The following is a 17203-nucleotide window of genomic DNA, read 5'->3' as shown; positions in this document are numbered from 1 at the left end:
GAACTTTCTTTAGTAATTAAATCGTTGGCATTCAGAAAAAAACTATTTGTATCGCGTGTTATCCGACGTTTCATGCCACGTGCTAGGAGCAGTTAGCAGTAGTTGCTGACCCGTGCCCGCTTACTGGACATATGTAACCCGTTGGATTATTCCCGTCTAAATAGAGATTCCGTTTATGAGCAGCCAGCAACTTTATATAACCGAGGGACATTTCGATTTAAAGCTTTCGTGACTGCAGGGATTCATCTTCTTGGTTCTTTCGGTAAAGTCACGTGGAATGGAAATAATAAAATAGTAAAAATAAAACCTAATAAAATAATTTTCACGACGTTTCGGCCACAACGCAAGCAGCCGTCATCTGCCTTTCTGACAGACCTGTTCTTCACCTGAGGACGACTGCTTGCGTTGTGGCCGAAACGTCGTGAGAATTATTTTATTATGTTTTATTTTTATTATTTTATTACTTCCATTCTACGTGACTTTACCAAAAGAACCAAGAAGATAAACCGAGGGACACTTCCCCCGACACGTGGGGCGAAGCGTGGGACATCGTGGCAAACGCTGCGTGGCACCGCCCACGGGCAGCACGCGAGGGGCGAAGAGCCGACGATCGTTTCGCTTTCCTCCTCCGCGTTTCGCCGCAGTTGCCGAGGCGAGCGACAAGCTGCGGGACGTGGAGGAGCGGGCGGCGCGCCTCTCCAAGCGCATGGAGCCCTTCGGAGCGCTGCAGGACAACCTCGGGCGGAACATCTCCGTCATCAAGGAGCTCATCAACCAGGCCCGCAAGCAGGCGGCCTCTGTGAGCATCTTGACATGCGCCCCCCCCCTCCCCCCCCCCCCCGGGGAAGGGCGCACGAGGCCGTGATTGGATTGTTAACTTCTTCTCCGTAGACCCTTGGTGGTTTGGGTCAGAGGTCGCAAACGGGTTTTGATTCCTTAACCGTACCCGTACCAGGCCGCACCAGGGTCGCAAATGGGTACCCGTACCCATACCCGGTCGAGTACGGGTTCCCATTCCCTACTCGTACCCGTACCCTACCCGAAATGAGTGACAGACGGTTTCCTCACCAGTGACTCACGGCCTACCCGTACCCGTACCCGGCCGCACCAGGGTCGCAAACGGGTAGCCGTACCTGGCCGGGTACGGGTAGCCGGGTATCGGGTAGGGTACGGGTATCGAGTACCCGATTGCGACCTCTGGTTTGGGCTGTTGGGACGTGAATGAAAGTTTCCTTCACCGATATCCCCTCGCGGGGGGCTCTCCGTTTCTCCGAGTTTGTCGCTGCGTCGTTGGAACTGCTTCCGTCTCGCCCGGTGTTTGGCATTAAGATGTTCCTATTCATATCTGGAGATATAGGACGGAGTTCCGCTTAGGACAGCTCGTGTATTTTCTTTCACCAACATTGTCGCGTAATTAGTTTGCGCAATTTTTCTTCTGATGTTAGTAAGCCTCTGGAGCTGTGCACTTTCAAATCTAGTTTGAAAACGTGTTTCTTCAGAACTGCTTTCTGTGTTTTAGTTTTTAAATCCTTTATATTAAGTTCACTTGCTTGCTTGCTTGCGCGCTTACGACCGTGCAAATCTTTCGGTCGTTTTTTAACCCACTTCCCGTGATCCAATCGAGCTGACATTTTGCACACAGACTCGTTGTACGTGACAATTTATTTTCGTGAAAAAAAATTCCTAAATTTTCAACATTTTAGGAAAAAATATATATATTTAATTACCAATTGCTTAATGGTGGCAGGCAATCATCTGACCCATAGGTGGCAGCCATCTCAAGCCAGAGGACGAGAGGACTCTAGCCGCCACGCATATAAAGGATTTATAGTGAAAAACTTTGTTTTTACGGGTTAATTTTTTTTGTCCTGTTCTCCGCACTTCCGATTAGTTGGCTATGTCCGGTGTGAAATAAGTTCTACGTACATGTTTGACATCCAGTCTACCTTATTGTTTTCATTACTTACATCGTCCCTGTAACTCAGTGTTGAATGACTCTCCTCTCATGTGATCACAGATCAAGGTCTCCGTGCAGTCCGGCACGGGCGACTGCGTGCGGACGTACCGCCCTGAGATCCCGCATGGGAAGCTCACGTACAACTCCATGGTGCTTCACGTGAAGACCTCGGAGCCAGACAACCTGCTCTTCTACCTGGGAGGCTCTCAGAACGTGTGTAACAAAGACAAAGATCCCCCAGTATAGCCCTTAGCAGACTCTTGGGGCAAGTTCTGTTGGCGAGCACCGAAATGAAGGCCCCGGCACACGAGGGGGTGGCTGGCCAGCAGAACGCCCGGCCGCCAGTGTCTTCCGGGTGGCGATGTTTTTACACGTCACACTAGTGACTCTAGTAGTAGGTTTTTACCCTTTAAACTGGTACAAAACTGACATCTTTATTCAAGGCATCATGTTTGCAATAACCGCAATACAAGCAGTCAAAATGCAAACAAAAAGAAACAACTCTGATAATGATATGCACTGTCCTTGAAGTTGATTGGTTCACACCCGAGACAGCTTTCCTTAGAGCCTAGTCTCCATTGGTATCGGACCAGATGACGCCAAAAGGCGTACAACTTAACAACAGTGCACTATCAGAGTATTGAGAGCTCGGGGTAAGCATTTACACTATGAGACCTCCTTTACTAGTGACTCTGTTGAGGCCGAGTTCACCTCGGGAAGGCCCAGGACCAGTTTTATTGTCGCCGGTGTTGGCCGTAATCGGGAATCGAACTCGGGTCGCCGGGTTCGTAGCGCAGCGCTGCTTAACCGCTGCACCACCACTCGTACACGCAAATATTGGTACTTGGCCATACTTCACCACACTGATCAGTGCGGGTTGGTGAAGGCGGAGACCATAACATGCGGGAGACCCCCATTCCCCTCCCCCCCCCTCCCCCTTCTTTCCCCTGCTCCCTTAATTTCTACTTCCTTCACCTTCCCTTCCCATGTAAAAATGCAGATTCTCTGCTCCGTCGGTGGGGCAGTGAGGCCTAATCTCCCCCCCCCCTTCCTCCTAACTCAGGAGCACAGCGTTTGGGACTCATGTCCACGGAGTTTTTGTACTCCCCCCCCCCCCCCTCTGTACCGGGCTCCTCCTGAAATATAATTAAAACGTGCAAAAAACAGATGCGGGAGAACGGACATGTGCCGCCAGAAAGTAAAACAAAAAAAACAACTTCTTGGTTCTTTCGGTAAAGTCACGTAGAAGGGAAATAATAAAATAATAGAAATAAAACATTAAAAAATTATTTTCATTTTTATTATTATAATAATAAAATAACAGAAATAAAAATAATAAAATTATTTATATACTTTTTTATTTTATTATGTTTTATTTCTATTATTTTATTATTTCCCTTCTGCGTGACTTTACCGAAAGAACCAAGAAGATGAATCCCTGCGGCCACGAAAGCTTTAAATCGAAAAAAAAACAACAACGCTAAAACGTTAAAGATGCTCGGCAAAGCAAGCCTAAGGCGGCAAACCGAGCGCGGGAAGGCGGGAGCCGCCAAACCGATTGCCACCCCCTCCTTGTCGCCGGGCAGCCGGACTACATGGCGGTGGAGATGCGGCGAGGCCGGGTGAGCCTCGTGTGGGACGTTGGCTCGGGGCCCGGACGAGTCGAGTACCCGGACCTGGCCATCAACGACGGCAACTGGTATCGCATCGAGGCGACCAGGTATGTGCCCTGCGTCCGGGAAAGGCGCATGCGCATGCGCGCTAGAGAGATGTTACACCTTGTGATTATAAGATCGGTTGCTGCATTGGCCTCGCAGAGTCGTCGTTGTTGCTCGTTCTCGTGCACCTTGATTTACCATGCACGTTGGTTCATCCTGAAGGTGCTTGTGCAGTGTCATGCCATGTGTGTATATATAATAAGTGATCATTCACAGCCTCTTGCCAGTCCACTGCTCTATGAAGCCGTCGCAACACCCTGTCCGTCATGGGGGGGGGGTTGTTTGACCAAACTTCACCACTCTGGTCAACGTCGGGGTGGTGAAGGGGGGTCCCAGCACTCGTTCATATGGCACTCACGCACGGATGTCACCTAATGGTTAGGGAATCCAATTCGTGTTGGCTGATTAATCGCGCAATGCGAAGATTACTACACCACCGCTCCTCCCTGCTGTACATCAACATTTCCCTATTTAGCATTGCACAGATGGAATGCATATTTGGTTTGGTGTCTGCAACACATTACCGAGCAAGCAATTTGGTATTCAGGCAAAGTGTGCTCTATGCCCGAGCACAAGGAAGTAAAAAAAAATATGAAAAATATGAAAAATACATAGCAATGTATCCCAGTCACGTGATGATCCCACCGCAGCGATTCCTTAGCACATGCTGTTATTTCAGCTACCACTTATCTTATCTGAAAGGAATTTAAATAGCGCCTTAACCAAGCACTTTACAAACAATTTACAACGGTACAATATATTGATCTAATGGTTGAGATGAGGTGAATTTAATTCGATGAGAGGAAGCAATGGGCAAACCTGTGTTGTGGGAATTCGGTGAAATCGAAATTGATTACAGTAAATGTGTTGAACTTCTTTTGCACCGTACATAGCCAACCTTGCTAACTTGAGGTGCGGGGGGAAGGACAATAAACTGAACACAAAAAAACTGTTCTAAAGAAATGAGTGTTCAATCTAGATGATTTAAAAGTGCACAGCTCCAGTGGCTTCCTAAAATCAGAAGGGAGAAACGTGCCAGATGATGGCCGCAGGAGCGCATCTGAAAGCGCGCGACGCAGTGACACTTTCACCAGCGGCAGGCCTGTATCTGTCCACGCTTTGCAATGGCAGGGCCGACGGCGCGTGGTTTATACATTGGGCTCTATGCGTTCCCAGGTCCCTGAGGGTCGGCGCTCTCTCCATTCGGGCCTTCAAGGGCGACCGAGGCGGAGTGAGCCAGCTGCCCAGCAGCGGGACGTCACCCGAGGGAAATTCGGCCTTCGACGTGGACGAGACCACTTTGCTCTTCATCGGAGGCCTCACTGGAGGGGTCAAGGTGCGGGCGGGACGCGCCTCCTGTGGTCCATCTTGTAAAGCCACTGAACGTTGAGCCGCACCCGCATCTGGCAGTGTGTTTTATTGCCCCCATTCCGCGTGTTGAGGCGAATATTATAATAATAGGGTTTTCCCCTTTTTTCTGGCAACAAAAGTGAAACCTTTTTACGAGGAAACATGTTTACCTTTAGATTTGAAGCTTTCGTGACTGCAAGGATTCATACTCTTAGGTGTTTTCGGTAAAGTCACGTAGGTAAAAAATAAAATTAAAATTAATAAAAGTAAAATAAAAATAAAAAATCACGACGTTTCGGAGGCAACACAAGCTTCCGTCTTCAGGTGGAACCGTCACAGCACGATTGCTGTATCAAATAATTGCTTTATCAAGTAATCGTGTTGTGACGGTTCCACCTGAAGACGGAAGCTTGTGTTGCCTCCGAAACGTCGTGATTTTTTATTTTTATTTTACTTTTATTAATTTTAATTTTATTTTTTACCTACGTGACTTTACCGAAAAAACCTAAGAGTATGTTAACCTTTACCACAATACCTGCAGTCAGAATGCAAACAAAAAACACACTCTGATAACATATGCATTGTCCTTGAAATTGATTGGTCCACACCAGAGACAGCTTTTCTTAGAGCCTCGTCTCTATCGCGGTTAATGTAAACATGTTTCCTTGTAAAAAGGTTTTGTTCCCGAAAAAAACCTATTATTATATTTCGGTACTGGCAAAGGAGGCCTCATGATGAGGCAAATATTGTCGGCGATCGGCTCTCAAATCCCTCATGAAAAAAAAAACGACGGGGCGGTGCGACCAGCACCATGTCTGGCCACATTTGTCTCCACAGACGTTGATATTTTTTTACGCACCTCACCAGGTGGTAATTTTAAGGCTGAGCCCACTTAGGGGATGCCCAGCACCGCTTATGATATCACTTACCGCTGGCGTTTGCCGTGTCTGGGAATTAAACCCAGGTCACCGGGTTCATGCCGCACCACGCGAACCACTCCGCATCTGCTCCCCACACTTCGCACCGACAAACGCACACAAAAAGACAAAGATCCCCCGTAAAGACTTGACAGGCTGTTGGGGCAAGTGCTGTTATCGAGCAACTATGAAGGTCTGAGCGCCACGCGAGGGGTGGGTGTCCACCACACCCGGCTGCCTTCGTCTCCCTTATGGCGATGTTTTTACACACCACACCAGGTAGTCAATTAAGGCTGACTCGACCTAGGAGAGGCCCAAGACCGGTTCAGATAATCATCACTGGTTTTGGCCATGAGCAGGAATTGAATTTGGGTCACTGGGTTTGGAGCGAGTGCACACACACAGACAACCACACAGACACATACAACCAAGATGACACTGTAATGATGCTGATACAGTTGTTTCCCCTGCTGCCAGAAGGCCGATTCGGTGAAGGCCACCTCATTCAAGGGCTGCATGGGAGAGGCATTCCTGGATGGCCGCTCGGTCGGCTTGTGGAACTTCCGTGAGATGGAAGGAACTTGTGGTGGCTGTGAGATCAGGTAAGGCTACCAACGTTCAACAATGAGGGTCGGAGTGTCAGCCAATGAATGGAGTGCGTCTGAGAGACCTTCCACGGCGGAGATGGAATAAAAATGATTACGTTGTAGGATCATGAGGGGTGACAGTGGTCATCATCCCGCAGTGAATTGACCATGGCTGATGATTGATATGACAATCGATGATTGTATTGGCATCCACAGCATGAGATGTATCTACATTTCGATTTAAAGCTTTCGTGACTGCAGGGATTCATCTTCTTGGTTCTTTCGGTAAAGTCACGTAGAAGGGAAATAATAAAAGAATAAAAATAAAAAATTAGAAAATAATTCTCACGACGTTTCGGCCACAACGCAAGCAGCCGTCCTCGGGTGAAGAACAGGTCTGTTGGAAAGACAGCGTCTGAATGAACACCACCACGCTTCTTCCCCCTCTAACCCAGCTTAAATATACGCTCCAAGCCTGGTGGTAGTTTCATTCAGACGCTGTCTTTCCGACAGACCTGTTCTTCACCTGAGGACGGCTGCTTGCATTGTGGCCGAAACGTCGTGAGAATTATTTTATGATGTTTTATTTTTATTATTTTATTATTTCCCTTCTACGTGACTTTACCGAAAGAACCAAGAAGATGTATCTACATTGTCATTATTGACACGAAACGCATTGCCCCCCGCCGCCACGCTTCACCCATGTAGTTGTCATCATCAACCCAGTCATGGCCATGCTCCCGTCTTATGGTCATGCTTCCCGACTCACGCTGCCTCTGTGTACCGCAGTCCCCAGGCAGCCGAAACAGAGGTCTCCACACAGTTTGACGGCGAGGGCTTCGTGCCGGTGGACCGGCCAATCCGCTGGAACTCCGAGGTCTCCATCATCACCTTCAAGTTCCGCACCTTCTCCCCCAATGCTCTGCTCATGTACTTGGCCACCGCTGACAAGGCAAGCCGCTGTCCACCATTTGGTGGACCGCTCCCACCCACACATTGCACTCCCTGGATTAATGATGGGCAGCTGATAAGGGTTGAGGGATGGGGCAGATGAATGAAATGTTTGCATCGTTATAAATAACGTGCAATAGTTGTCACTTTTACACGTGTTAGAAATTGCCTTGTGGTGTGGTGCGGTAGTCACAAATATGTATTGGCTTTATTCTTCATAATCGTCCTTAAGTTACGTGAATGCCCAAATCACCCGTGTTCAATGTTAATGCCATCTCCAGTATCATAATTACCGTTGATTTTCTATGAACAACTCCCGAGAAATTTGTATTTGCTTACAAGTGAGCCTGTTTTAAATTATAAGGCAATTGTCAGTTTAATGCGTAGCAGCAGGCTTTCGCGACCAATATCATCCATAACAGAGGTTTCTTTTTTTGGTTAGATCGCGGAAATATATAAATGTGTCGTTAAAACCCGTCACCACCCGACACAGCCAACTAGTAAGGGTTGTCATGTAAACAGAATGTGCCAATTCGTCACTAGTACAGTACACCGGTGTGTTGGAGAGCCAAGCCACAACATTTACAATCTGAGTACAGTGACGTTTCGCCAGTAATTACAACCAGCTTCATCAGGCGACAGCCAGATTTGTGGAGAAGTCCACCTGTTTCGTTCCTTATATAAAGGCGTGTATGTGGTGACCACGCTTCTGCGCTCTTGCGCATATTTCTGTAAGGTGACGAGCTGTAACGTAACGCGTGTGAATGAAAAAAAAACTAAAATAATAAACGTCGCTCTCCTGACACTTCGGTGGCCACAGAAGGACTTCCTGTCCATCGAGCTGGTGAACGGGCAGGTGCGCGTGTGGTACGACCTGGGCAGTGGACCGGGGAACGTGACCAGCGACAACAAGCACAACGACGGCAACTGGAGGAGCCTCAAGTTCTCGCGCAGCAAACAGATGGGTGCGATCGCGGGTGGCACTCGCCGAACACGCCGGTCGCTCACGTCTGCGCATCTCGCGTTTTTTGGAAACGTCGATGCGTTTCAAAGAATTGGCGTGCACAAAGCGAAACCGGACGAGGAGACCGCTGCCTGCCGAGTAGCGCACGCACAGTACATCCAGTACACACTCAACGACGTTGTCCCGCGTCCGACCGCATAGCCGCGCTTTGAGCGAATTCAAACCGCATAGCGGAGATAATTTTGGGTAGAAATGGGTCGCGCAAAACGAACCCACGTAAAGCGAGGGAAAAAACCTGCATTTTGTGAAACGTGGTGACACGATACTGCCCTTGGCTTTTTGCGGTTGTGCCGTTCCAAACGAAGCTGCCAGCACGTGGAGCGAAACGTCAGACATCGTGCCATACAACGCGCGGTACAAACCTGAAAACACATTGGAGAGCTAAACATGATGACTTTATGATTCAAAAAGTTTCTATTCAATAACAAATTGATTACTTTACATTGTAGTCCAATGTCGCGGCTGCTCGTGTGACATTAACCCATTGCGTACAACATTAAAATAAGAAGAAGAAAATCTAGATTAGAAGTTTTCGTGACTCCAGGGATCCATACTTTTTGGTTCTTTCGGTAAAGTCACGTAGGTATATAATAAAGTAAATTAAATCACGACGTTTCGGGCGCAACACAGCAGCAGCCCCTTTTGCCCACTTCAGCAATTGTTTCTTGCTGTGGTTGTCCCACCTGATGACGGACGCTTGTGTTGCGCCCGAAACGTCGTGATTTAATTTATTTTATTTATACCTACGTGACTTTATCGAAAGAACCAAAGAGTATAGAAGAAGAAAACACCAATTCTCAAGTACGCAATTTGATGCATGTTTTGTGTGCTTCAGCATCGATATTACTACAATCAATTTTGCTCCATATTTCTATATTAATCGATGCATCGCCAAACCTCTATCATTGGTTCTGGTGACTGAGTATTCATTGGGATATTGCGCCAGCACATTTAGTGGTCCATTGATGGATCCTGGAGGTTAGGGGCAGAATAAGCGTATACACATATACACGATTGCCATGCCTTGTGATTTTGTGTTATTTCTTGTTAGTCGGCTAATCTATGTATGTTGAACTTCTTTCGCATCGTATCTAGCCAACTGTGATAATCGCAGGTGTGGGGGAAGAACACTTAGGGGATGTCCAGCACCAGTTATGATATCACTGCTGATGTTTTCCATATCTGGGAATTGAACCTAGGTCACTGGGTTCATGCCGCACTGCGCAAACCACTCCACATCTGCTCCGCACACTTCCCACCCAGAAACGCACACCAAGATCCCCCAGTATAGCCTCAACAGACTGTTGGGACGAGTGCCGTTAATGGAGCACCTAATGAAGGCCGGAACGGCTTCAGCTTTGCTGCCAATTGGGAGCTCCGGCGTAGCGTGTGAGTTCGGTCGATGCTCGTGTCGTCTCCTGCCTGCAAGCGTCACGGCGCGAAAGGCCTCTTTTTTGACCACTTGTTGTTTGGTGGCTGCGTGTGTTGAACAGGCACGCTGATCGTTGAGGACGAAGCTCGCAACGTGGTTAACAAAAAGAGCAGGTCGCAGGGCGCGTCGGGAGGTCTCAATCTCTCCTCCATGGATCTCATTTACTTTGGCGGGCTCCCCGAAGGGGTCATACCCAGGTATGTAAGCAAGGTCCCCCTGTGCCGTTAATAGGGCTGTCAAATTTCGGGCCCCGTAATTTCCTTCACGGCGATGGGAGATTGGCAGTGGTGAGCTATTTTTTGCAGCCGCGAACAATACTTTCGGGACACGACTATGCCTCCAAGGTCTTCATATATATATATTTTTTTTAAATTCCATCTTTAGCCTATTTAGCATACGAGGCTTTGTGCCTGCTCTTTATTTTAAAGGTGCACGGGGAGATAAATTTGAGTAGTGACATACATGAAAGGGAAGTGGGAACGTTTATCGCGTGAAAAAATGTCATTGGCAAAGCAAGGGGGGGATAAAAGGTTTTGCCAATGGGTTTTTAAATGTGTTGCATATATTAAATTTCGATTTAAAGCTTTCGAGACTGCAGGGATTCATCTTCTTGGTTCTTTCGGTAAAGTCACGTAGAAGGGAAGTAATAAAATAATAAAAATATATTATTATATTATTTTATTTTATTACGTTTTATTTTTATTATTGTATTACTTCCCTTCTACGTGACTTTACCGAAAGAACCAAGAAGATGCATATTTTAAGTTGCAAAAAGCTGCTGTTGCTGCTGCTCCTGTTGCTGTTGCGGCTGCTGCTGCTGCTGCTGCACGAATTTCTCACTGCGGCTGACCGCTGCTGTGCTCACAGGGGCGAGGTGAAGAGCCGAACGTTCACCGGATGCATAAAGGGTGTGGAGATCTCACGCAGCTACTTCAACCTGCTCACCTTTAAGAACTCCATTGGGGTCAAAAAGGGCTGCTCACTCGAGGTGACGAAGCCGTCTCTTCACACGTGCATGCTGTGTTGTCTTTTTTTTGCTTTTGCGCATTGAGGGAGGGCCCCATGGCTTACACGGAGAGCTCGTGCCGACAACGTCCGGCCATCTGAAAAGGCCGACTCTGCTGACGCCACCACCTGAGTTTTTATCGCTTCAACAAAATGCTGCTTGATAATATTGGTCCGGAAAGCCAATGGGACTGATGGACTATACATGTTGAACAAGGAGTTCAACATGTATAGTTGTTACACGTGCGATCCTCTAGAAATTGCTAATGCGTTGAGAAGAATTTCATGCAATTGTCATTTAGAGTAAACATGATGATTTTTCAAGTATCTACAGTGCCTATATATATAGAGCATAACTTTGATTTTGAAAAAAAAATCACATTTTGCATGACTTAACTGCACTGTCCCCGTCATGAGATGAAAAATGTCTGTTAAAAAAAACTCACAGATGATGCAGTGTGCATCATCCTCCTTTAGAAATACAACATGTGGAAGGTGATAACCACATATCCCACTTGAGGTCCCTTCCAGTGACATCTTCTTATCCACCTTAGGGGGCAGCATTTTCCCACCAAACCCTGCTTTAGAGATGTCAGTCTGCCATGGGGCAGACGAGCCCACATTGTTAATGAAAGAAAATGGAATTGAGCCAAAATCAAGTGCAAAATCCAATTTCAATGTCGAGGCGTAGTTTTTTTGCACGAGGCGATTTGATGACTGGATTGAGATCATAGTTGGGCTATACAAATGTTTAAATTATCAATTACTCTACCGACTATCAGTTCGATGATTTGACTAATCAGATAAGAAAATATTTCGGGGGTGGAAGTCTCGCCACTGTTCCCACGTGTGACGTTGGACGGGAGGTTTCGATTCCCTTATCTCCCACCATGTGGCTTGTACGAGGGACCACCGTTTTTAAAGGGAGCCCCCCCGAGTAACTGACCACAAAAACAAGAAGTATTTGATTTGACAATTTGTCAATTACAACTGACTTAATCGACTAATCATCCCGGCACTAATTGACGTCACGAAGTCGCCATCCAATTTAGTCACGTGACCCAGGATCTCCGTGCCCACTGACTCTTGAGCCACCTCCAATCTTATTGTCCATGCTGCTGCTCACAAAGTTGACGACGACGGTGCCAACACTGACGGCTGCTCCTCTGTCACCTGTGTGCAGCACGTTCACATGGTGAGCATAGAGTCGCCCGGGTTCGTGGAGCTGCCGGCAACCACCGCATCTCTTCCGCCCTCATCCGAGATCTCCTTCTCCTTCTCCTCGACCAACGCCTCGGGTCTCCTGCTTCACGCGGCCGGAGAGCAGTCGCCGAGAGTCGTCCGCAAGCGGAGACAGAGTGGCGTGGTGAGTCGCCCCCCCCCCCCACCCCCCCGTGTCCCTGCGCGTGCTCCGCCCCCCGTCGTCGTGGGCCTGACTTGTCGACAAATACAAAGATCCTTGCGGGGATGCTGCCGCACGTCGAGCAAATTCAAACTGCGTGGCAGAGAGGAGTTCTGTGGTGCGATGGCAAGCAAGCTGGATTTGCAATCGAGAGGTCGTTGGTTCGATTCGACGTCAGGGCTTCGCGACCACGTGGAGTGAGCACAACCGAAATGACGTCAACTTCGGAGCAGGGAGCAATGAAGTGAGCCTGTGTGCCGGAGCCACGTGAATTGTGTGGCACCGTGAGACTATAAACAGATGGCAACAACAGCGGGGAATAAGATGGCTGATACACCATTGGAACCTCATTTGCCAGTAAAAAATATGATAATTGTTTTTTTAGACCACAATACCTGCAGTCATAATGCAAACAAAAAACATAACTCTGATAATGTGCACTGTCCTTGAAGTTGATTGGTCCACACCAGAGACAGATTTCCTTAGAGCCTAGTCTCACATGGGTTTGACCAGATGACGCCAAAAGGCGCGCATTATCAGAGTTATGGTTTTTTGCTTGCATTTTGGCTGCAGGTATTGTGGTCTATGCAAATATGACTCCTTGTAAAAAAAGGTGTCAGTTTTGTTGCCAGATAGAAGGGTAAAAAACCAATTATCAAGATGGCTGATGTTGACGACGGTTGTCATTTAAATATGTCCATTCATCAGCTTCCACTGCCCATGCCCTGCACACACTCTTTAACAGAAACGCGCAGTCTGCCCGCGTTCAGTTGCTCACACTGTGCATATCCACGGATAACCACAAGAGGACAGTGTTGGCAGGGAAGCCGGCTAAGTGCGTCTATTCTTTGGGTCTTTCGGTAAAGTCACGTATGAATTCCTGCAATCACGAAAGTCAAGAAATAAACATAAAATAAACAAAAAACTACGACTTTCGAACACAACGCAAACGATCGTCATCAGGAGGAAAGGGGGGGGGGGAAAGCCGCTGAATGCACACTGTTTTATACCTATCTACGTGACTTTACCGAAAGACCCAAAGAATATGAATTCCTGCAGTCACGAAAGCTTTAAGTCGAGATTTAAGTGCGTCTAGTTTTGTGATATTTACACAACAGACCTTTCTGACCCCCCCCCCCGCCCACTGCGTTTGCAGCCTTATTACGCCGTGTACCTCCTCGACGGGAACCTGGAGGTGCTGTTCAGCACCGGCGATGCCACACGAAAGATCGTCAAGAAGTCGACGGGCGGTTCCTACAGCGATGGCAGGGAGCACGCGGTGGTTGTCAGCAGGCGGCAGCGGTGAGTGGCACCGGCGCGTGGGACCGGCCGATCGATCGAGGATGAGACGACCGAGTACAAACTCGTTTTGCGTGACTGTGCAGCAGCGTGGGTAAAGTGATGGATACAAGCGCAACTCGGTACTGGTCTCCACATGTAGATGAACGTATTTCTCTCCTAGTTGTTTTGTTCCTTTTCTTCTGCCTTTGTAAGTATCCAAGATCACACCTGGGGGCTCCGATAGTTCCATCTGTTTACTGTGGATGTGTTTATCCCGTGTATCCTGATTCTGTTTATCTCTGTGTTTTTTTTAACCGTAATGTAGGGCCATTGCCTTATTGGCTTTTCAGACCAGCAAGCAAACTCCTAACTGGTTTCAATCTTCTGGGGTCTCATCAGCAGACTCAAGCTTGTTAATCAAATGTTGCCGGCTTTAACCGATGTCATTGGCAAGAGCACTCGATCTAAACTATGGGGATGCGTTCACCACAAAGGCAATATTCTATACAAAACTCATTATGCGTTTCCAGGACACCATTGAGTAAAAGCACAGAACACCGTGCTGTTTCCACGTGCAAATAAAAACATTATGATGCGAGTAGCCGTAGTAACACCAAGCGTCAAACGTTGGAAGACGCAGCGTCGGACAGAGAGAAGTAAAGTGGTGAGACAACTGCAAGCGGATTTTACTGAAGGAAACGGTTATGCCCCGACAGCCCAAACGGACGAGGAGGATTGTAATAGCAGAGGGTATTTGGGAGCAATGATGCTGCCCAATGCCCGAGGAGCAGAAAGCGAGATGTCCCAGGACCAGGGCAGCATGGAGAAGGTTGGCAAGGCGTAGCAGAGACCCCCACATGAGTGGAACAGACGCGTGGAAGAAGAAGAAGAAGATTGGGCAGCAATGATGCAGCGGTTCAGCGATTCCCATCGATTTGTTGTGCTGGCGATACACGCAGTCATTTGTGTGTCTACAAAGCAGTGCTTAATAATTTATGTAGAGGTTATGTGCAAGTGTTATGGTTATGCTGATAGAAAACAAACAACTGGAAACAAGAAAAACAAATATGCGAGGATAGATGATGCTTTAGACAGACAGAACATATGAAAAAAACAAGATAATTTGTGTTGTCCTTGAATCCTAACCCGATATCAATGGGTTTACAATGTATGCACAGGTTATGCAACTTACGTGCAAATATTACCTTGACACTCATTAAACAATGACTCGGAACAAACCGGACGTAATTCATGAGATAGACAATCCAAACCCAGGCGTTATAAAACGGAGTAAAATTGTAATTTATTAGATCTCCGTGAGTTGAAGCATGACGCCCACATTATTACAACTCATTGAGCTGCAGAGGTGAATCGCTCAATGCCAAAGTGGTATGAGAACCGTTTATTCATTTTAGAACATGTAGCAGCACGCAGTTGTCATTCACAATCGTCGGCGTGCGAATACCCAGAGAAGTAGGAAGACAGCCAGAACAAAAAAACAACAATTGCCCAAGCTCTGTCATCCTATACTGCGATATTTGGCCAACTCTATTCGTGAGTGTTTATACATGTGGTCGGACACTGGTGCACCCAGATTAATAATAATCTGGGTGCACCTGTAAGATTGTCACCCTACTGCACCCAGATTAAGATTGTCACCCTACTGCACCCAGATTAATAATAATCTGGGTGCAGTAGGGTGACAATCAATCCCCTGTAGGGATGTAAATGAATCCACTTGCTGTACTGCCATACCTCGGCAAGCCAGGAGATGGCGACTTCTGAGCCCACGGGAATTCCGTGAATTTGCGTGATCCGCCAACCCTCATCATGGGACAAACCTGGAAGCTTGAGCACGGCTGCACCCCACTGACTCCAGTGGAGGCAGCGTTCTTTCGCAGGCAGGCAGCCCTCCGTTTGTTTGTGCAGGCGTTATTGGGTAATGGAAACCGCCTCTAGGTTTTCCACAGGGAATAGGTAAAGGCAAGGGGGAGGGGGAGACTGGGGGCGCGCAAAGGGGTGCACCATTATTTCGCAAAACTCAACGCCGATGCAGTTACATGCTAGCTTTGCCTGTGTTTCTCTTACAGTCTAAGAGTATATATATATAAATAATATGGCTTGCCCATAATCATCGTAATTAGGATAATGTTAGAGGGCTGGCTGGGGAAACACTAGCCATAATTTTTTTGTTGTAACTTTCCAAATGTCCCGCGAGTATAATTGCCTCCATTTCCAGCTAATGCTCTCTCAATACCCACCGTAATGCACTGCATTACGCAACCGAGAGTCGGGTTAAGGTTTTATGGAGTGCGGTGCAGTTGAATAACTGCGAGCCCATCCTCCCCATGGGTAATCAATTTGCACACCCGCAAAAACACACAAGTGTGCACGCACGCACGCAAGCACGGGACATGAGCACGCACCGGCTAACCCGAATGTGTTCCGCGTGAGCAGGGTGGTGCGCATGTCGGTGGACGACAGCCCGTCCCGGGACGCAAATCTGGGCAGCGACGGAGAGATCACGGTGGCCAGGTTGTTCGTGGGAGGGACGTCGGCCGGATACAGCCCACCCAGCAGTGTTCCAGTGCACACGTACACGGGCTGTGTGCAGAACATCATCGTCAATGGAGTGTGAGCAACCACCCCGGGACACTCGGCCATGGGCGGGTGGTAGCTTTCACTAAAGCGGGTCATCCATTTCACGTGTTGTACAATTCCTAGAATGTTTTGCTTTTGTTTAAAAGCCATGGCCGTGGTGTATAATGGTTAGCATGCTGGACTTGCAATCCAGAGGTCACCGGTTCAATATCCCAGCAAAGGGATTGAAACAACGGTATTGTTTTTTTAATGCCCCCACCCAGCAGCGCATGGGTCCACCCATCAAGCACAGTTAGTTGATCGGCAGGTCACGTTGGTGGGGTAAAGTGTGGGTACTCCAACCCCTTCCAAGACGTTTCGCCAGCGTGGAAGATGAGGCCAAATGCCCTGTGATGAGGCTCTCTCTAAGAGCTCCCACTCATAGGGGGAGGCCCTTCTTGCGGAAGTGGTGTGCGTAAATAATTGAAAAAGCTGCGCGTTTTTAACCCAAACGGCTGCAGTAAACAATATTTGGCTCCTGATGGATTTGAATGATGGGTTTCTTATGTTCACGTTGGTTTTTATTGTCAAGGGTGGGCAATGCGCGTAACGTTTAATGTGCACTGTGTTTACGTTCAATCGCCTTGGCATCCATTGTGGTGTGGTTATTCGGAAATACCACTTGCAGTTTACATTATTATTACATTATTTTTCTTCTGAACGTACACTTTTTTGGGGGGCAGTGGTGGTGGGGGGGGCAGTGGGGGGTGGGGGAGGGGTTGCTCATTTACCCTTTAAAAGCTCGAAAAAGTAACACCGCAAATAATCTGACAAACGCCCCGAACGTGCATTGTTATGCATCGCTGTAACAGTGCAGACCTTTCCTGAGAACGTGATTAACTGCGGAGGCGTGGAGCACGAGAAAGGGTTGGTTGGGGGGGGTGGGGGAGATAAGGTAGGAGTGATGTAGCCTCGTTGCATGGCTACTTAAGCTCCCCG

General features: G+C 47.8%; 1 protein-coding gene across 2 annotated transcripts in view; it reads left to right on the top strand.

Annotated features, from left to right (window-relative positions):
- LOC144717871 (laminin subunit alpha-1-like) overlaps positions 1-17203 on the top strand; it is a 141344-nt gene that overhangs the window by 112041 nt on the left and 12100 nt on the right. Inside the window, exons 44-55 of one of the 2 annotated variants that reach the window (XM_078593612.1) lie at positions 645-799; positions 2018-2170; positions 3544-3677; positions 4852-5011; positions 6423-6544; positions 7319-7481; positions 8301-8445; positions 9998-10133; positions 10804-10924; positions 12125-12307; positions 13500-13645; positions 16082-16258. In XM_078593612.1, the coding sequence (XP_078449738.1) occupies positions 645-799; positions 2018-2170; positions 3544-3677; positions 4852-5011; positions 6423-6544; positions 7319-7481; positions 8301-8445; positions 9998-10133; positions 10804-10924; positions 12125-12307; positions 13500-13645; positions 16082-16258 (1795 nt within the window). Of the gene's footprint in view, positions 1-644; positions 800-2017; positions 2171-3543; positions 3678-4851; positions 5012-6419; positions 6545-7318; positions 7482-8300; positions 8446-9997; positions 10134-10803; positions 10925-12124; positions 12308-13499; positions 13646-16081; positions 16259-17203 lie in introns of both variants that reach the window. The other variant, XM_078593611.1, reaches the window with a different exon arrangement.

This window comes from Lampetra planeri, chromosome 4, assembly GCF_965212315.1.
Source record: "Lampetra planeri chromosome 4, kcLamPlan1.2.h2, whole genome shotgun sequence".
Taxonomy (NCBI): Eukaryota; Metazoa; Chordata; class Hyperoartia; order Petromyzontiformes; family Petromyzontidae; genus Lampetra; species Lampetra planeri.
This window is presented reverse-complemented; position numbering and strand designations above follow the sequence as displayed.